Source organism: Fulmarus glacialis, unplaced genomic scaffold (assembly GCF_000690835.1).
Source record: "Fulmarus glacialis isolate BGI_N327 unplaced genomic scaffold, ASM69083v1 Scaffold30197, whole genome shotgun sequence".
Classification (NCBI taxonomy): Eukaryota; Metazoa; Chordata; class Aves; order Procellariiformes; family Procellariidae; genus Fulmarus; species Fulmarus glacialis.
This window is the reverse complement of record NW_009223041.1, coordinates 1-16,273: the sequence shown is the minus strand read 5'-3', so window position 1 is coordinate 16,273 and position 16,273 is coordinate 1. Positions and strand designations below refer to the sequence as shown.

The window sequence follows — 16,273 nt, the reverse complement described above, 5'->3', positions numbered from 1 at the left end:
GGGCCAGGGTAGTCATGTGTGGTTGAACAATATGCATCCAATAGGGAGGACATACTTCAACCCTTGGCCACCATCTCTCATGGTATAGATAAATCCTACCCTTTCTGTATCGTATTTACAATGCCAAATATTTTCTTTCTACCTCTGTAGTTGCAGAGAGTGAAGAATGAATATGGCAGAGAATACAGCAATGTCAGCCTTCAACTTTTTAGCTTTTACTTTAATTGCACTCTCCAATCCTCCCCAGAGAATTATTTTAGAATATACAGTATGATTTCATGTAACACTTAAACCTGTACTACATTACTGGGTATTTCTTGGTGACCAGTGTTTTTTTTTCTTTGAACATGACTGATGTTTTTGGGCACCCCTTTTTTTTTTGGCTATCCAACTTGAGAAATATTACCTAGCCTTATTTTTGTGATCTTGCAAGTGGTCCGCCTGTTAAAAACTCAGCCAAAAATTTAGACCAGTACTCTTATTTTTTGAAGTGCCAGTTATTCTGATGGATATTTTCAGTTTTCTTCCTAAATAGCTCCAACTAAAACATTTGTCTTTTGATCAGTTTGATCAATTGCAGTATTCTACAGACTGAAACGTCTTTTTTTTTTTTTTCCCCTACAGATAAAGGGATATTTATTATCCAAAGTGAAGACTCCAACCTGTGCGTTAAAGTGGACGCAGTTGGCCTTGTTCTGGAAGACTGTGGTCAACTCTCAAAAGACATGTTATGGAAATGGGTATCCAATCGCCGTCTTTTCAACATAGGCAGAAGTACCTGTCTAGGACTCAACATCAGTAGACCAGAACAGCCGTTAAGTATGCTTGAATGTGATTCAACTCAATACTCGTTATGGTGGAATTGTGATGGAAAAGCATTAGTTGGTGTATCAGAGTACAAATTAGCCGTTGAAAACAGCAAACGTATCGTGGCCAAAAAAAAATCTACTTATCAGTGGAAACAGTACATGTCCTATGATGAAGACCTTTGTGAACACCCATTTCAAGGTAAAAACAAAATTTTGTCATAGAAACGTAAATGGGAAAAGTTTTCAAAAGTTCTTCTGAAGCAAGGTCAGGTGCTTATGATCCCTTCCAGCCTCTATTGTGATTTGGGACTCAAAGTTTGATTTTTTTTTTTTTTTTAATATGCAATGGTTTAGGTGAGCATACCACGCAATTGATTTTTTTCCTTATCTGTTATATGGACCCAAAAAAGCATCAATATCCTTGCAAACCAGGGAATGCTCATTTCAAATCCTCTATAAAATAAAAAGGGGAACTAAGGATTTGCTGTTGCCTGTCCTGCAGCTTTCATTATCAGATAAACCCAAAGAGAGATAACAAAGGATTTGGAATGCCCGTCACTGAAAATCAGTCTGTGATCGCAGTGTGCATGAACCGAATGTTTGCAATGTTCAGCACCTGGACTCTGAATGTGCCAAACTTTGGAGCAGAGGTCAGGCTTTTGATTAATCCTGCTGTACTGCTAGCGAAGGCGTAGGAATGTATGTCAAGATCCAGGTCTGCAGACCTGAACAGTTTTCCAGGTATAAGGACTAAGATAAACCCATTGACCACAAACAGCAACAGACAGACTGTACCTTGACCCCTTCCTCGGCATTTCTGTAGAAGGAAAGACCTAATATTTGCACAGCGTGTCTCAGACTGGAGCTGTTGATTCTCCCCATTTGAACTGGGTGGGGTGTTTGGGTTGCAGATCTGGTCTCGGTGGTTTCCTCTATAGGTGTAGCTGGGCTTGGCCTCTGCTAACTCCAAAGTCATTCCTTTGGGAGCTGTGATAACTGCGAAAGCACTATAGAATCCAACCTCTTCTTTAAGACCTAGAGGAGTTTATACTTAAGACCAGACAGAAAATATTTAAACCCTCAAAAAGTCTTACACATTTGCTATGTACACATAGCGAGATGAAAGTAGACCTGGTTTAGCCCTAGTACTGCAACATCTGGGAGAAGAGAATCAGCCTTAGGCAGGCGCTTCTAGCCTAGTTTCAGGACAAAAGTAATTAATTGTGTTGGCAAAATCTCTTTCACCTTAAATTTCTGTTTTCCTCCTTCTACCTTAGCTTATGCACATGCAAATGCTTCTGTTAGTCCACCAGGCTGGGGGGCATCTCTGCCTTCAAAGAAGAAATGCATGGAACTGGTGAGAGGCCTATAGCTGTCGAATTTGGTTTCTTGTCAGGACTGAGATAATCCCTTGCACCTCTGTAGCTAGCAGCGTGGTAGCGGGCAGACAGAAGCAATCCTGATTTTTTTTTTTAACCCATGTTCTTTGTATCATCTGTTCATATCAGAAGGCTTTAAAGGGGATTTACAATGTGTAAACTGCTTTTTTATATGTGAGCAGCCAGCCATTAACTCTGGAAACCTCTAGGAACCTGGCAGTATGTACTGATTCTGTAGTTGAAGGACTTTGATCTTTAGGCTACGAACATGGGATCTTTGACAAACAATTTCGTTCTAAGTGTGATTGTGGTTCTTTGACCTTCTGTAGAAGCTCCGAGGTTAAGGAGACACTCACTGAGGTAAAGCTTTTACAGCTTTCAGTTGCACTGGATTCTCTCAATATTTTGGTACGCAAAGTACAATTGGAAATATTTTAAATATTTTAAAAGGCATTAATTGATTGTGACAACAGATGTATGTAACATCAGTTCTTTAGCTAAATTATTATTTCCCATGGTACAAAAACTTAATTTTAAAAGTTTATTTAATATTCCTTTGTCTTTCACATTTCCTTTGCCATAGAATGACAAAGAGAATGGAAAAAATATTAGAAATCCACTTTTTAAAGAGTGGGAGGAGCAGGGGAAATAATGCTAAATTGCTCATCTGTAATAGACTAACAAATAAAAAATAAGTAGAGTTTGCATCTGACCATGTACTGATTCTGCTAACTATTGTTTTATGTAGTTGTTCTGAAATGTAAGTGCAGATTTTATATGTTAATTGCTCAGGTTTTGGGTGTTGTGTTTTTTTTTTCCAATTGTAGTAAGTTATGAGAATGTGCCTTGTTTCGTGGTGACAGGTTTCATAAATTATTATTTCCAAATTCTGTTCACTGAAGTTATGCTGCTCATACTTGTAATGCTGTGTTATCAATTATAAATTAAAATTAGAAAATAACTTTAGATATTTTATTTTTATCATTGCTGCTAAAAACAGGAATAATGAAATATGGGGGCGAAGAAATTTCTGTGGTCTGCATTCTTTTAATCTCTGCATTTTGTTTATTCCAGAAACATACACCTTGCTGGGAAATTCTTTTGGTTTCCCATGCATTTTTCCATTTAAATATAACAACAAGTGGTATTATGAGTGTACCAGAGATGGAAAGGAATTTGACTGGTGTGCCACAACAACTCACTATGAACAAGACGAAAAATGGGGGTTTTGCCCAAATGCTGGTAAGATGTTGCTTGTCTTCTCTCTCCCCCCACCCCCCAAGAATATCTTTGCTCTTTATTAGTAATTTTAGGATGCACTCTATTTTGGATTACTTCCCTTTTCTAAGAGGGGAATGCCTCTTTAAAAAATGCAGAAGACGACTTTAGCAAATTTTATCATAATTTATCATGTTTGGCCTTTAGAGATCCAAGTCGTCATCCCAAAAGCAAAACTAGAGGGGGTGAGTGAAAGGATGTTATTCTGCGCAGCCCATTGACCTTACTCTGCAGCTAAACCTTTGTCCGCTCTGTCCCAGTGATACATAGGAAGCGTGTAAAGTAAGGGTTGCTCTTCCAAAGTCACGTTCTGCTTTTCACTGCATTACATCTTGCACATTCCTTTTCTTCTGTGCACTACTTGGACACGTCTTGGGCCTAAAACACTTAGAAGCAATAGCTTTAAAAATACTTGCTATCGGAAAGATTTTGGATGTATAATCTTCATGAATATTCTAGCTTCTTGCATAAATAAGCAAAACAGTATCTTCTGTCAGCAGAAGTGGTTTGGAAAAGCCCTCCCTGCTCAAGCTACGTTTCAGATTTCTGTTCCAAAGCATCTTAAAAGCAGCTGTAAGTGTGTCTTTGTAATGGGGATTTCTGGGCAACCATTATAGTAAATGGTATTTTCAGCTTTACTTATACTTTGTAATTATAGTAAGTTTATTCTCTTGAGTACAAGATAGAAGGAGATCCAGTGACTGCTCCTCCACGAGTTGGGTGAGGTGTTCATGGTTTGAATATTTCAACATTCAGCTTTAGGAGCAAATGATCAGCTGGTATAAATGAAAACATAGCTCTGTTGGCTTCATGACACCTGTGAAAATCACCACCAGCTGCAGATCAGCTCTCGAGTATTTTATCAACCGTATGAAATACAGAGCAACATTTTATTCTGTTAGTGCCCTATTTCCATATGTTCTTTAACAAACGAACATGAAAGGAGTTCATAATTGTGCTTCCATTGGGATGCTACTGTCATTAATTAATTAAATTCCTCAAGGTTGATTAGTTTGTAGTCTTGGGCTGTTGGTGACGAGTCTGTTTTTGAGCAGAGAGCAGCTGCGATGTATTTTGGAAGAAGAACCCCGACACACACCTTTGCTACCAGTTCAACCTTGCATCTGTGCTGACCTGGCGTGAGGCACGGGCCGCCTGTCAGCTGCAGGGAGGAGACCTGCTGAGTGTCACCGACCCCGAAGAGCAGAACTATATACGGAACTTAAGCAGTGAGTAGACATTTCTCTGGGGCCCTTGTAGGAAACCTGTAGTTAGATTTCCTCTTTACCTGTGAAAAAGGGGTAAGCTTTGGAGCTTAATACCCTGTGTGACGTCTCTCCCCTTGCTGCTTGCGAGGCTTCGTCACATAACACGCCTCAGCAGAGCTGTTTGCGAAAGCAAGGGTGAAGGTAAGTTACTGCCTTAATAATGCGAGTGCAGAAGTGGTGGTGTGTGTTATGTGAGGGTGTAACTGTCTTAATTCTCCCTCCCCACAGAGACTCCCATTCATTCTTGCAGCTATGGTTATGGAGAACATTTGTTTTCTTTGGAGAATTATACCAATATTTACCTTCTCTGCAATGTACCCTGGTGTCCCTTTCTCCTGTTAAGTTTTCTTTGCAAGCTGGACTTCACCAAATGTGAATGACAAGAACATTTCTGCAGGCTTGAAGTAAATGTCCTGTATGGGAAAAATGCCAACTCTGTTTTCATGAGTGGATGGTATTCCTTCTGATAAGCCTTTTGCTTTCCCCCGTGCAGCAAGCACCTCAGACAAATTTTGCAGAGCCTTCTGACAACATGGCTTTCGTGGGTGTTTTAGCGTGCGTAGAGAGGACCAAGTGGAGGAATGGGTGGTAGAGCTGTGATGCGAAAGGCTGCCTCAGGTTTCTTGCTTCCCATTATTGCTGATTTTCAATTGCAGGATGTAAGCTAACAAGAAGTTTTAAAAATTATTTACATTAAACTTAAATTTAAATTTATTTAAATTAAATGTAAAATTATTTAAAATAAATTTAAAAATGCCTGCAGGCTGTAAAGGGATTGAAAGTTATTTAGTTTACGGAAAGCTGAAACAGGCTAGCGTTTATGTAGCTGCTTGTTCTAGATTTAACTTCTAGGGTCAGCAACAACCCCTGCAGGAAGGGTTTGCAGGATGAGTAGCTTTTGAAGGATGCAGACTTCTGAGTTTATTCCTTTTCATCTCTGTGTTGATTAACAAAGTAATAGACTTTTTCTAAGGACAGAAAAAACAGCCTGAACTTTCTGGAGACTGATTTGAAGTTTTGTTTTATTCCTATTGTAACAAGTCAGGACAGCAGGTCTATACCTGCAGATATTTTAAAACACGGCAAAAGTGTGAAGTATTACTTTGTCTATTTTTTCTGTTTCAGGGCAGTTAAACGCCACAGACATGATGCTGTGGATGGGCCTGAATCGTCTGGACGAAGATGCTGGCTGGCAGTGGTCAGATGGAGCACCACTAGTGTTTGTGAACTGGAGAGCAAGTACTTGATGTTCCTCTTGGATATGTTATAGCAGTGTAATTATACGCTTCTGCAGTGGCAGCTTGATAAAAGACCGCTGCTCCTACAGCTACGTTTGAAAAGTGAATCAAGTGAACGAGTGTACCTCTTTTTTTTTGTAGAAATATTCATGAACTAAAAGCCCCTTCTGGGGATGTAGCATCAGTTGAGATGGATCTGTTCAAAGCATTAATAATCTAGCCCTTTTGTCATTTTCATTTAAAGGTGTTTTTAAGATTGCATGTTTAAAAGCTGTGCTCCAGCTGGTTTCATGGAGGAAAGGAGTTTCAATTTGTTTACATTAACATGCTGTAATTAACATTAGCACATTAACGTGAGCTTTGTGACTTGGTTTGCTACATTTTGAGGTCTGTCCACCAGCAGATATAACATAGACACTAAAGCTTATTTCAGCCTCTTATCTGATAGCAGCAGCCGAGGAGGGATTGCCACACATGTATAAATCATGGTCAATGTTCAGCTGTCCATAGTATTGGTGTAATATTACTAGAAGTTTGGCTGTGCGGGGATGTTTATACATTCATTCAATAAGATGCAGAGAGCCTTACAATACCCTTTTACAAGCAAGAACTGATCTTTTTGTAATTTTGTGCTTCTCAAAAATGTGTTTGCAGATGTCTCTGATAACCGTTTTAGAGAAAATCATTGTGCAGTGATTAATTCAAAATTGAAGTACGGCTGGCAAAGTTATTTATGTGAATCTGGATTGCCTTTCATATGCAAAAAATATTTAAATAAGACAGAGCATGAAACATTGGGTAAGTCTCTCAATGTTACTGTATCCTATTTGTGGGTGTGGAAGGAGAACAAGAGGAAGCCATCTGAGTATAAAGTCAGCAGAACAGAGCTAGCTGGACTAAATGTATGGATTTGCTAGTTTAAGTTGAATATAGTTTACTTTAACTGATGTAGTAACACTTTCTTCTGGTTAAATGCAGTCCTGGAAAACATGTTGAGAGTCTTAAAACTAACAAATAATTTTAATATACATAGCAGTTAATTGGTAGCTTACATGATCAGAGGCTCGCAGAATGCTCATTCTCTTTATATTACAACAGAGCCACACTTTTGAGTTTAAAAATAGGTTTTCAGCTTTGAATGGAATTAACCAGTGGCCCAGAGAGAAGAAAGTCGTATAAATGCTGCTTAAAATTTGCAGTTATTTTTATGGCATACTGTACTTTTGATATACAAAAAAAGCATTGTACATATATTTTTTTAAAGTGTTTATATAATGAATATAGGATATATAGTATATAGAATGCCTGAGACTCCCATTCTGTGGGAAGGTTAAACACAGAATTGACTTTATCAGAACATTAGTTTTTGTTTTGATAAGAACAACTTACATAGGTTCAACTTCTTCCTGATAACGTAAAAGAAAGTTTCCCTACTTGTTTCAGATGAGAAAGGACTTACCCGAACTTTTTGTAGGTAATGCATCTGAAAAAGCTTTAGCTGGCTTTGAATCAGGTTCAGAGGTAATAAGGGAGATAGAACATGTTTTAAACTGAATAACAGATCCATTAGTGTGTTTGCATTAGGCCAGCAGCCCAAATGGTTGAGTCATAAAATAAAGTGGGAGAAATTTCAGTTTGCTTGGTAGGTGATGTTCCATAGAGCATGTGTTTTAGCCTCCTTGAGTCATCTTGGACAACTCTGTTTTCAGCATTTGAAGATAAAAAATAGCTCTGAACGTGTTATGAACATGGAATTGCCAGGGTTATGCTATCTAATGTACATGAACTTTGTATGCTTAATTAAAAGATACATGGAAGTATTATGCCACTCGTTGTGACACTGGCTGGTACCCACACAATCGCAACTGCTACAGACTTCATAAAGAGGAGAAGAGCTGGAACGATGCTTTTCTCTCATGCCAAAGTGACAATAGCGGGCTCATCAGTATATCCTCCATGGCAGATGCAGAGCTGCTCCTTAACTTGCTTGAAAGTGGTGAGTTTTGGGAGTTAGTGTGAAGTGTGCAGTGTTTCTTGAAGTGTTTTATGATGCTCTCTTGTGCAGCCCTTTAACATTGTTAGCCACCTAAGCACTATGTTACACGGCACACCCAAATGATGTTTACAAAAAAAGAAAGCATGATGCATGCTCCTCTCAGGAGTCTTAAAAATGTATAGCATCACCTTCCCAATAACCATACTTAAAATAAAGAAATGAATCAACAAAGTAAACACAGTGAGGCCACAGTAAGCATGCTACTTTTTATCCTGTCCTGTTCTTGGCTGGTTCCTTGCAAACTGTTGCAAAATAGTCAGTGATCATCCTTATGCAAGAATTGTGCTTGGAAGAAACAACAATTCAGAGCATCTTTTGCTTTCAAGCTGGCCTTGTCCACGCTGCAAAGTTGTTGCTGCTAGTACGTTGGAAGAATCCCCTTTGATGGCAGCAGGGTGTATCAAAGGAGTTCTGCTAGTCCACATTGTTGTAAGAGGTAGCATAATTACACAAGGAACTTAACGAACAGAAGGTCTTTGGTGCAGCAAATCCAAAACTTTTGCTGTCGTAACAGCAGCAAAGAAAAGTGAGTATTTTGTGCCTCCAGCTGACATTAGTGTGCTGGCAGAGCTGCACAGTTTGGCCATGAGTTTAAGCTTCCCAGAGCTGGGGCACAGTGACATGTTTTATCAACTCTGTCCCATCAGCTGTGGTTACAGGATGGTGCCTTATGCTGGATTTACTGGACATCATCTCCCGTTATCATCCCTCCTGCCACCCATCCCCTTTGCTGTCCTGTCTGTCTTTCTCTTGGGAGATTAACCACTGTATCATTTCCTTACCTCTATTAATACCCTCCATAGATACCAAATACCATTATTTCCAGGGATGCTGTAATGGATAGATGTAATTGTTCTCAGCTTGTATTCAGCTTCAAAGTCTGCTGCTTCTATTTCAGACCTGTTTCAGGTTCTCTTCAGGAGAAGGGCTTACATGCCTGAAAGCCTGTCTACTTATTCTGGCTGTAATAGCTGGTCAAGTAACACATTACATCAAACCACAAGCCTTGTCTTTCCTATGTTTGCCAGCCACTGTGGCTACAACTGTGCTGTCACTGGAACTTACAACCATCACTTGGAGAAACCTAAAGCTGAGGGTGCCATGGAAGGTTATAAGAAGAAATCTTTCCCTTCCATGTCAGGCTTTCTGCCCCATGCACTTCAAAAAAGTGCATATGCTCTTGATTTGTATTTTTCAGGATTTCAAAGCATATTATCATGCATGTTGATCTATTTTTGAAACAATTTAGTCTTCAAGGGCAGTGGAACACTATCTCATCAGTAAGGTTTCCTAATGTTTATACAGCTTTTTTTTTTTCCTGAAAGAAGGTAATTCTTCCGAATAATTTTTAATGGTGGTGTTGATGTTACAGGAACAACAGGCATTATTTCTTCACCATTAAAATCTGAACTCACTTATTCTTTTACAGAAAATGTAACTGAAACATGGATTGGGTTATACAGTAATAACACCCCCCTTGTTTTTGAGTGGTCAGATAGCACCCCAGTAAGATTCTCTAACTGGCACAGCCAAGAACCTAACACCTTTCAAAGAACAGGACAACTCTATGTTTCAGCACAAGGATCTGTAAGTTTCCTTTTCTTTTCAAAAGAATTAGGCAGTCACTTTTATTTTAGCTCATAATAATTTATTTTCTCACTGTGTACTTTTTTAAACCATGACCTGTAGTATGACTTTGGGTTTTGATTCCTAATATATTCATCTTGTGATAAATGCAGTGTAGCCTTTAGAAACCAATACATTTTGCAGTGCTGATGCATAGAAAATTAATCATAGATTTTGAGCTTACATTCAATAAAAAGACGTTACATACGTAAAGCTTGCAAAATGGAAGAGAACAGATATGAGAGGTATTTTGATAAAGACAAAGTAATTTGAAGTCTATATCATAATTTATGATGCATCAGTTCTGGTCTTGAAAGCTTCAAATTCATGTTTTGAAAAACTGTCATCTGTGCCTATTTTATCTTGCTGTCAATATTCATAAATTTTATATAGCATCTTTCAAAAACAGATAGTAGTCTAGATCTACATAAAATTATAGAAGTTGACAGCAGTAAGATTGACCCCAAATCAGTCAGGTGGTGTAAAACTGGGAGTAATGTTCACGTAACACTATGTCCTGTCTTACCGGTATTCATGGCACTGTCAATTTTTTCGTAATTTGGTCATAAATTTACTTTACTTTTACAATTAACAGTACTTAAATTCACTAATACATGACTTATGTAAGTAGCACTATAATCCTTTTTTTTTTTGTATATGTTTTGTCTAAGTGTGAAAACTGTATCAAAAAGAGTTTCCGTTGTCTCTTCAGTAGTGGGTCCAGGTTGCAATCTTTAACTGTCTTGGAAAGCCAAGATAGTTACAGTGACCTGGAAAAGTGGGTTCCCATTTGAAGCAGAAAATAGGACTTTGGTAAAATTGTGGGTTTTAGATACACAAAACCATATTTTACTCAGTTTGCAAGTGTAAACAAACAAATGAAAATTCTTCAAGCATTATGTTTAATACATGTCCGGTATGTATAGATGTCTGAAAATTATATCATACAAACTTTGTAATATCTTGAGTAAGGACTGTTCAAATATAAATACAAAGAACTATAATAGATAGGAAGAAAGTTCGTATCTATTCTGAAAAGTAAGTGCTCTGACATGGCCATAGTGTTAGTTAATTAAGATGCATTACATCCCAAAGAGTGATTCAAAGAGACAAACCCTTTTGTATGATTAATTTGAAAAGTCTTGCTGACAGTGTTGGTAGAAATAAATGGTCCATCTAAGGATAAATAAATTAATAGAGTGAGAAAAACTACTTGCTTTTACTGAAAAGTTGAAACAGAAGGACGGAGTGTAATCTAATGTGTGTATAGATATGCATGAGAATATGAGTATGTACAGAATATACTTTTTTTTATCCCTTAGGAGGGCCATTGGAAGGTTAAAAAATGTGAAGACAGATCTTTCTACATTTGCAAAAAAGCAGGGGAGTTTAATAATGTTTCTCCTGAGCTGGAATCAAGTTGTCCAGAGGTAAGGGGTTTTGTGGATTTTGTTTGTTTTAGAGCCTTACTAATAAAATAGAACTATATAGGAAATCTCTAAATGTAGCTACAGAACATATGGATGTAAATAGATAAGTTTAGTTTTTCATATTAAAGACATGCATGTTTTGCTAGGAAAGATCTCATTGTTTGCCTTAAAAGTATGTAAACTAAATTTTAATGTATGATTAAAAGCTTTCCCAAGATGCCTTTCGTGGCTTGTTGCATTGTCAGCGGTTGTGACCCAAGTTCCTATTTCTTTCTAGATCAAAAGTGAAAACCGTTTTGTCCACCATCTGTGCAAATAATGGTTGTTATATGATGCCTCATCCCACACATGGTTTTCATACATTGAAATGGAATGTCAGGGTGAAAAATAATCAGTTCCATTGACACGGAGAGTGAACTCTTCCACTCGTACATTAGCATTCCTTTTGCTTTCAAACACAAATGGGAGGGAGCACATCTATCTAAATAGGACATTGCAACAGGTTTTAAGGCTTTTAGGCTCTGCATTCTGGTAGTAAAAGGTAATGTGTTAAAGTATGATTTTATTTGCCATCGGTTCCTTTTCACAGTGTGAAAAGAGTAAACTTGTAGACTTTGTGTTTTCAAAACTCTGGAGGAGTTATGTGAACCTCTTTTTCTATCAACAAAAATCTCTCTTCTCTAACTTGCTTTACTCTTTAGCTCATTGTCTTCCTTTTTTAATTTCCTGTCAAGAAACACAACCAGTTCAGTTGAATTATAAGAAGGTTGAAGCTGAACTCTTTGGAGTTGGATGCAGTCTTTCCCCAGAAGTACAGTGGTCAGATCCAGTGTTCTGGTCATACCATTACGGAAGCAGAAGTTACTGCTTGGTTCCAGCTTAACATTTCCAAAAATTTAGAGTAACTGCATTTGTTTCATTTGGACCAATGTATTTCATTACTCAGGAATTTTGTGTGTTATTAGTGTAAGGAAGGTTTGTCACAGTCCTGACCATGTGAAAGATGTGCAGAGCATCAAGACTTCCAGTTGTAGTCAGGAGCTTGACAGCACTTCAGCTTCTGGTACCTCACAGGATTAAGACGCAGGAGATTGAGTCACTGGTCATAGGTAGTTTGGTCTGCTCTGACAAACTTCCTACTCAGGATAAATTTCTGCTTGTTGATGTTTCAAACCCTGTAAAAACATATGCTGAACCCTGTTGTAGTCCCTTGGTTTCGATAGATCCCTTCCTTTTTAATGTGAAAAAAGTTATATTCATTTAATCAAAAGAAGTCAGAACTAAGCTTACTCAAAGCTACATTTAATTTCAGACACTTTGTCTTGACAACTCACTTTCTTTTACCATTCAATGTATATGTTGTTGCTAGTTATTGGCCTAATTTTCCAGGGCTAAGTCTTTATTTCATCCAGATTTACCCCCACCCCCCCCTTTTCTGTTGCTGACTTGCCTTAAATGTACAGAATATCTATTGGCGTTTCTCACATTTGATCTTTTGCTTTGGTAACCTCGTACTGTCATTCATGTTGGATTGCTAGTAGATTCTCAGGGAGCTTTGGCCTTGGGCACAGTTGTTTACGTTTCTAAAGCTTTATAGTGTTACGTGTTATTCCTGAGCTTTCATCTCATGTTGATTTTATGACTTGTGCATCAGATGAACTAGCCTTTAACATTTTCTGTGGTTCTGCTGATTGCAGTTTTTGTACTTTGTCCATATCAAGTTACCAGAAACCTGAGCTCTTTTTTTCCTACACTTCTGTCATCCTAAGACATAAAAAGTGCTAAGCGCTTTCTTCCCTTAGCAGGTCAACTATTCTTTTTTCCTAGTCAGCAGCCTGTTACTGAGAATAAATATTTTATTGCAAAGGTCAGATTCTCTGGGCAGTTTTCCCCAACACTGAAATAACAGTTTTAAACATTTTCTTTCAACCAGCTTTTGAAACAGGTTGTGGAGCTGTCAGGGGCTTGATAATAGAGTTGGAGGTTTCTGTGTGCAGAACTGACTGTATTTGTACTGGTGACTTTGTCCAGTCCTCTCCACTTTAATTAGTGCATCAAAAGAGAAAAGTATAGTACTAAATCGAGCATTTGTCTTTATGGCTGTTGTTACAGGAGAGAATTGTACTTTAAAAAGGAGAACTGCTATTAAGACTACAAAACCTCATAAAGAGCAGAAGAGCAGCTGCTCAGAATAAGGGTCCATTCGGCCTCGTGTTCTGCCTCCCACAGGTGGCTGCGAGTGATGTTTGGGGAAGAGCAGGACAGGGCAAATACGGATAATGCTTCCCCCGGTTTTCCCTTGACCCCCAACCATTCAGGGGATTTCCTGAGCCTTTTAAGATTTGTGTATCTAACAGGCCGCATTGGGTATCCCCTCCAAGTGCTTGTCCGTTTTCCCCTTGAACTCATGGGAACTCTTTGCATTCACAACATTACTTAGTGAGGAGGTCTGTAAATCTACTACCTTTGAATGAAAAAATGCCATCTTCTTTCCATGTTGAACCTTCATCCTGCTAGCTTAGCTTTGTTTCTCATCCCCAAGGTCTTGTACAGAAGTAGTTGCCCACCTTCATGGCACTCACCATTTTGTAGACCTCTGTCATACCCTCCCTAAGACATCTCCGTTTTCCTGGCTGAAGAGTCCCAGCCTGCTCAGTTACTGCTTATGTGGAAGGAGCTCCATACATTTCATCATCCTTGATGCCCTTCTTTTCTAATACCCTTTTCTGAGACTGGGGGTTAGAACGCCAAAAAATGGCAAAAAGTGAATTTAAAAGGACAGAGTAACCTTCTCTGTTCTTTCTCTCCTCACAATTCTTAAGGTTCAATTTGACTTTTTGACTAAGCTGATGTTTCATGGAACTTAACGACCATAACCCCCAAATCTCATTCCTGCATGGTGGGAGTGAGATAGCTGTCCCTCACTTCATACATAAAATGATTGGGGGATACAGGGGAGGTCCCCATGTGCATCAGTTCATATTTATCTGTACAGAATGCCATCTGCCATTTTATTGACCAGTTAGCCTTTTAAGTTTGGAGTTTCTCAATCACTGCTTGCCCTCAATGCAAGCTTACCGGCCTCCAGTTACTCCACAATTTTTTTTTTTTTTTTTTTTTTTTAAAGTTTTTCACGCGGGGAAGTCCCAGCTCGTCAGTATGGAGATAGGGAAGAGACTCAACCCAGTTTATTTTTGTTTGCAAAGCCAGCGTCTGAGCAATGCATATGTGGTGGTCTCAGGTGAAACCAACAGAAATGGATACTACAGCTCGTTTTGTTTCTGTGCTTCTGTGCCATACGAAGGGCTGTGCCCAGCCATCTTCCAAGCACTGAAGGGGGGTGATAGTAAAAGGCAGCAGAGCTGTCAGCTACCCTGACAGAAGATACACTCCTAACTAGAAGCTGAAATTTGCCTCCCCAGATTCAGCAGCGCTGAAGGATGTGCATAACGTTTGATCGCAGGTCTGCAGCATCTCCTTGTGCATTTTATTGTACCTGAGCATGGATAGCAGAAAAAGAGCTTATCCATTTCCCCTTTTTTCTCCTTTTGCTGTTAACGTCACCATCCCATCAAGCGGTGTTTGATGGTGCCCACCTGAGTGCTGTGCTTGCTGCCTGTTGTGCTGCCTTGTGAGCTCCCCTGCAAGCAGCACCTCCCTCATGGAAGAGGCAAAGCGAGATCGGCTGGTTCTCCTGTCTGTGTGTGGCTTCAAGTTTAGACAGAGATGGTTTATTACCTCTTTATTCGCTTGATTATTTAAAACACTCGAGCGGGATGACCAGGCGACTAGACAGCATGAACTCCCACAGGCAGAATTCGCACCAGTCCTGGTAGCGTCTTCTGGTCACCCAGAGATGATTAATAAGAAATGAGGCTTCAGCCTCATAAAGAGACTTCTTTATCACTGTATTCTGTGGCATGAAGGCCCACAGCCTCTGGGTTTTTTTGGTTTTTTAAAAGGATATGTTTTCACTCTGGCTGAAGCGTAATGACTGACCACTGACTCAGTGTTCAGGCTCATCTGATAAACCATGAAAATGTGTCATTTTAATTCTGCGTTATTAGAGTAGGATGACTGTTAATTTAATTTTTATTTTTATTTGGAAGTTCTATTTGAAAATGAGAAAGGGAGCTGAGAAAAGGTAAATAACTGAGTGCATTGCTGTATGACAGGCCAGCAATTTCCGGAATAAATATTTCTGTTTACAGTTGAAGACAAAGGGCAGCTGTAATCCTTTTTTATAACAACTTAACTGAATCTGAGAGGGCAGTGTTCTCCCTGCATTTCAGGTGTCAGATGTCAGCAATGAGTTACCACAGGCGGAGACCAAGAAGCGCTGCTCCACGCCTCAGCCGAGGGGCGGCTGGCTGAGGGGCCCGGCCTCGCTCCCCCGGCTCAGTCACGGAAACAGTACTCAAAGCGTAACATGGAAGCAGAAGCAGTATGCGGGGAGAGCGCCTTAACTGTTGCCCACATTTTTGTCATACCCATTGAAGATGTTGTCGTGTCTGTGTGTTAAGCCAGTTTTTGCACCATTTAAGGATTTAAACTTTAAACTTCCGGTAAATTTACCCACGTTTTCAGTGACCTTGAGGGTAACGGCTCTTGAGCCACGGTAGAGAGGAAAAGGGCTCTAGGGACGTCGGTGATGATCAGACAGAAACTACAAAAAGGGATCAGGTTTTTAACAACTATATAATAATTAATAATCTATGAAATAATGTTCATTTCTTTTAAGGGATGGGAAAGACATGGTGGATATTGTTACAAAATCGACAGTACCCCTCGAAGTTTTGAACATGCTTCCAGTGGTTATTTCTGCCCATCTGCACTTGTATCAGTAACAAACAGGTAGTTAATCCTATTAGACAGTGTGAAGATACCTCTAACAAGAGCTACTCTAACTGTAGAAAGTGTTGCATGGCAAAAGAAATAATATTTGCGTGAGAGACGAGCATAATTACTAACATTGGCTAAAATCAAAGGTGCGCTTTGCTTTATTTTTTTAATTGAAAATAAATTTAGTAAGAAGCAATTGTTAGGCTAATAAACACAGCAACGTGCAGATATGTGAGCATGCAGGAATCTAAACAAAATGCTTTCTACAGAGGTATGTAACATTTTTAAGAAACTCTATTAGTGTACTTGGAAACTATACTGAAAAATGAAAATATATTTAATTTTTA

General features: G+C 38.9%; 1 protein-coding gene across 1 annotated transcript; it reads left to right on the top strand.

Annotated features, from left to right (window-relative positions):
- Positions 1–624: 624 nt before the first annotated feature.
- On the top strand, positions 625–15,942 carry LOC104079587 (secretory phospholipase A2 receptor-like; the record flags this gene model as incomplete). Its single annotated transcript, XM_009581670.1, has 9 exons — positions 625–1,008; positions 3,263–3,430; positions 4,522–4,695; positions 5,860–5,973; positions 6,627–6,770; positions 7,780–7,968; positions 9,458–9,615; positions 10,977–11,084; positions 15,826–15,942. Coding segments are annotated over 9 exons (1,556 nt in total), but the record flags the coding sequence as incomplete, so codon positions are not given.
- Positions 15,943–16,273: the final 331 nt, after the last annotated feature.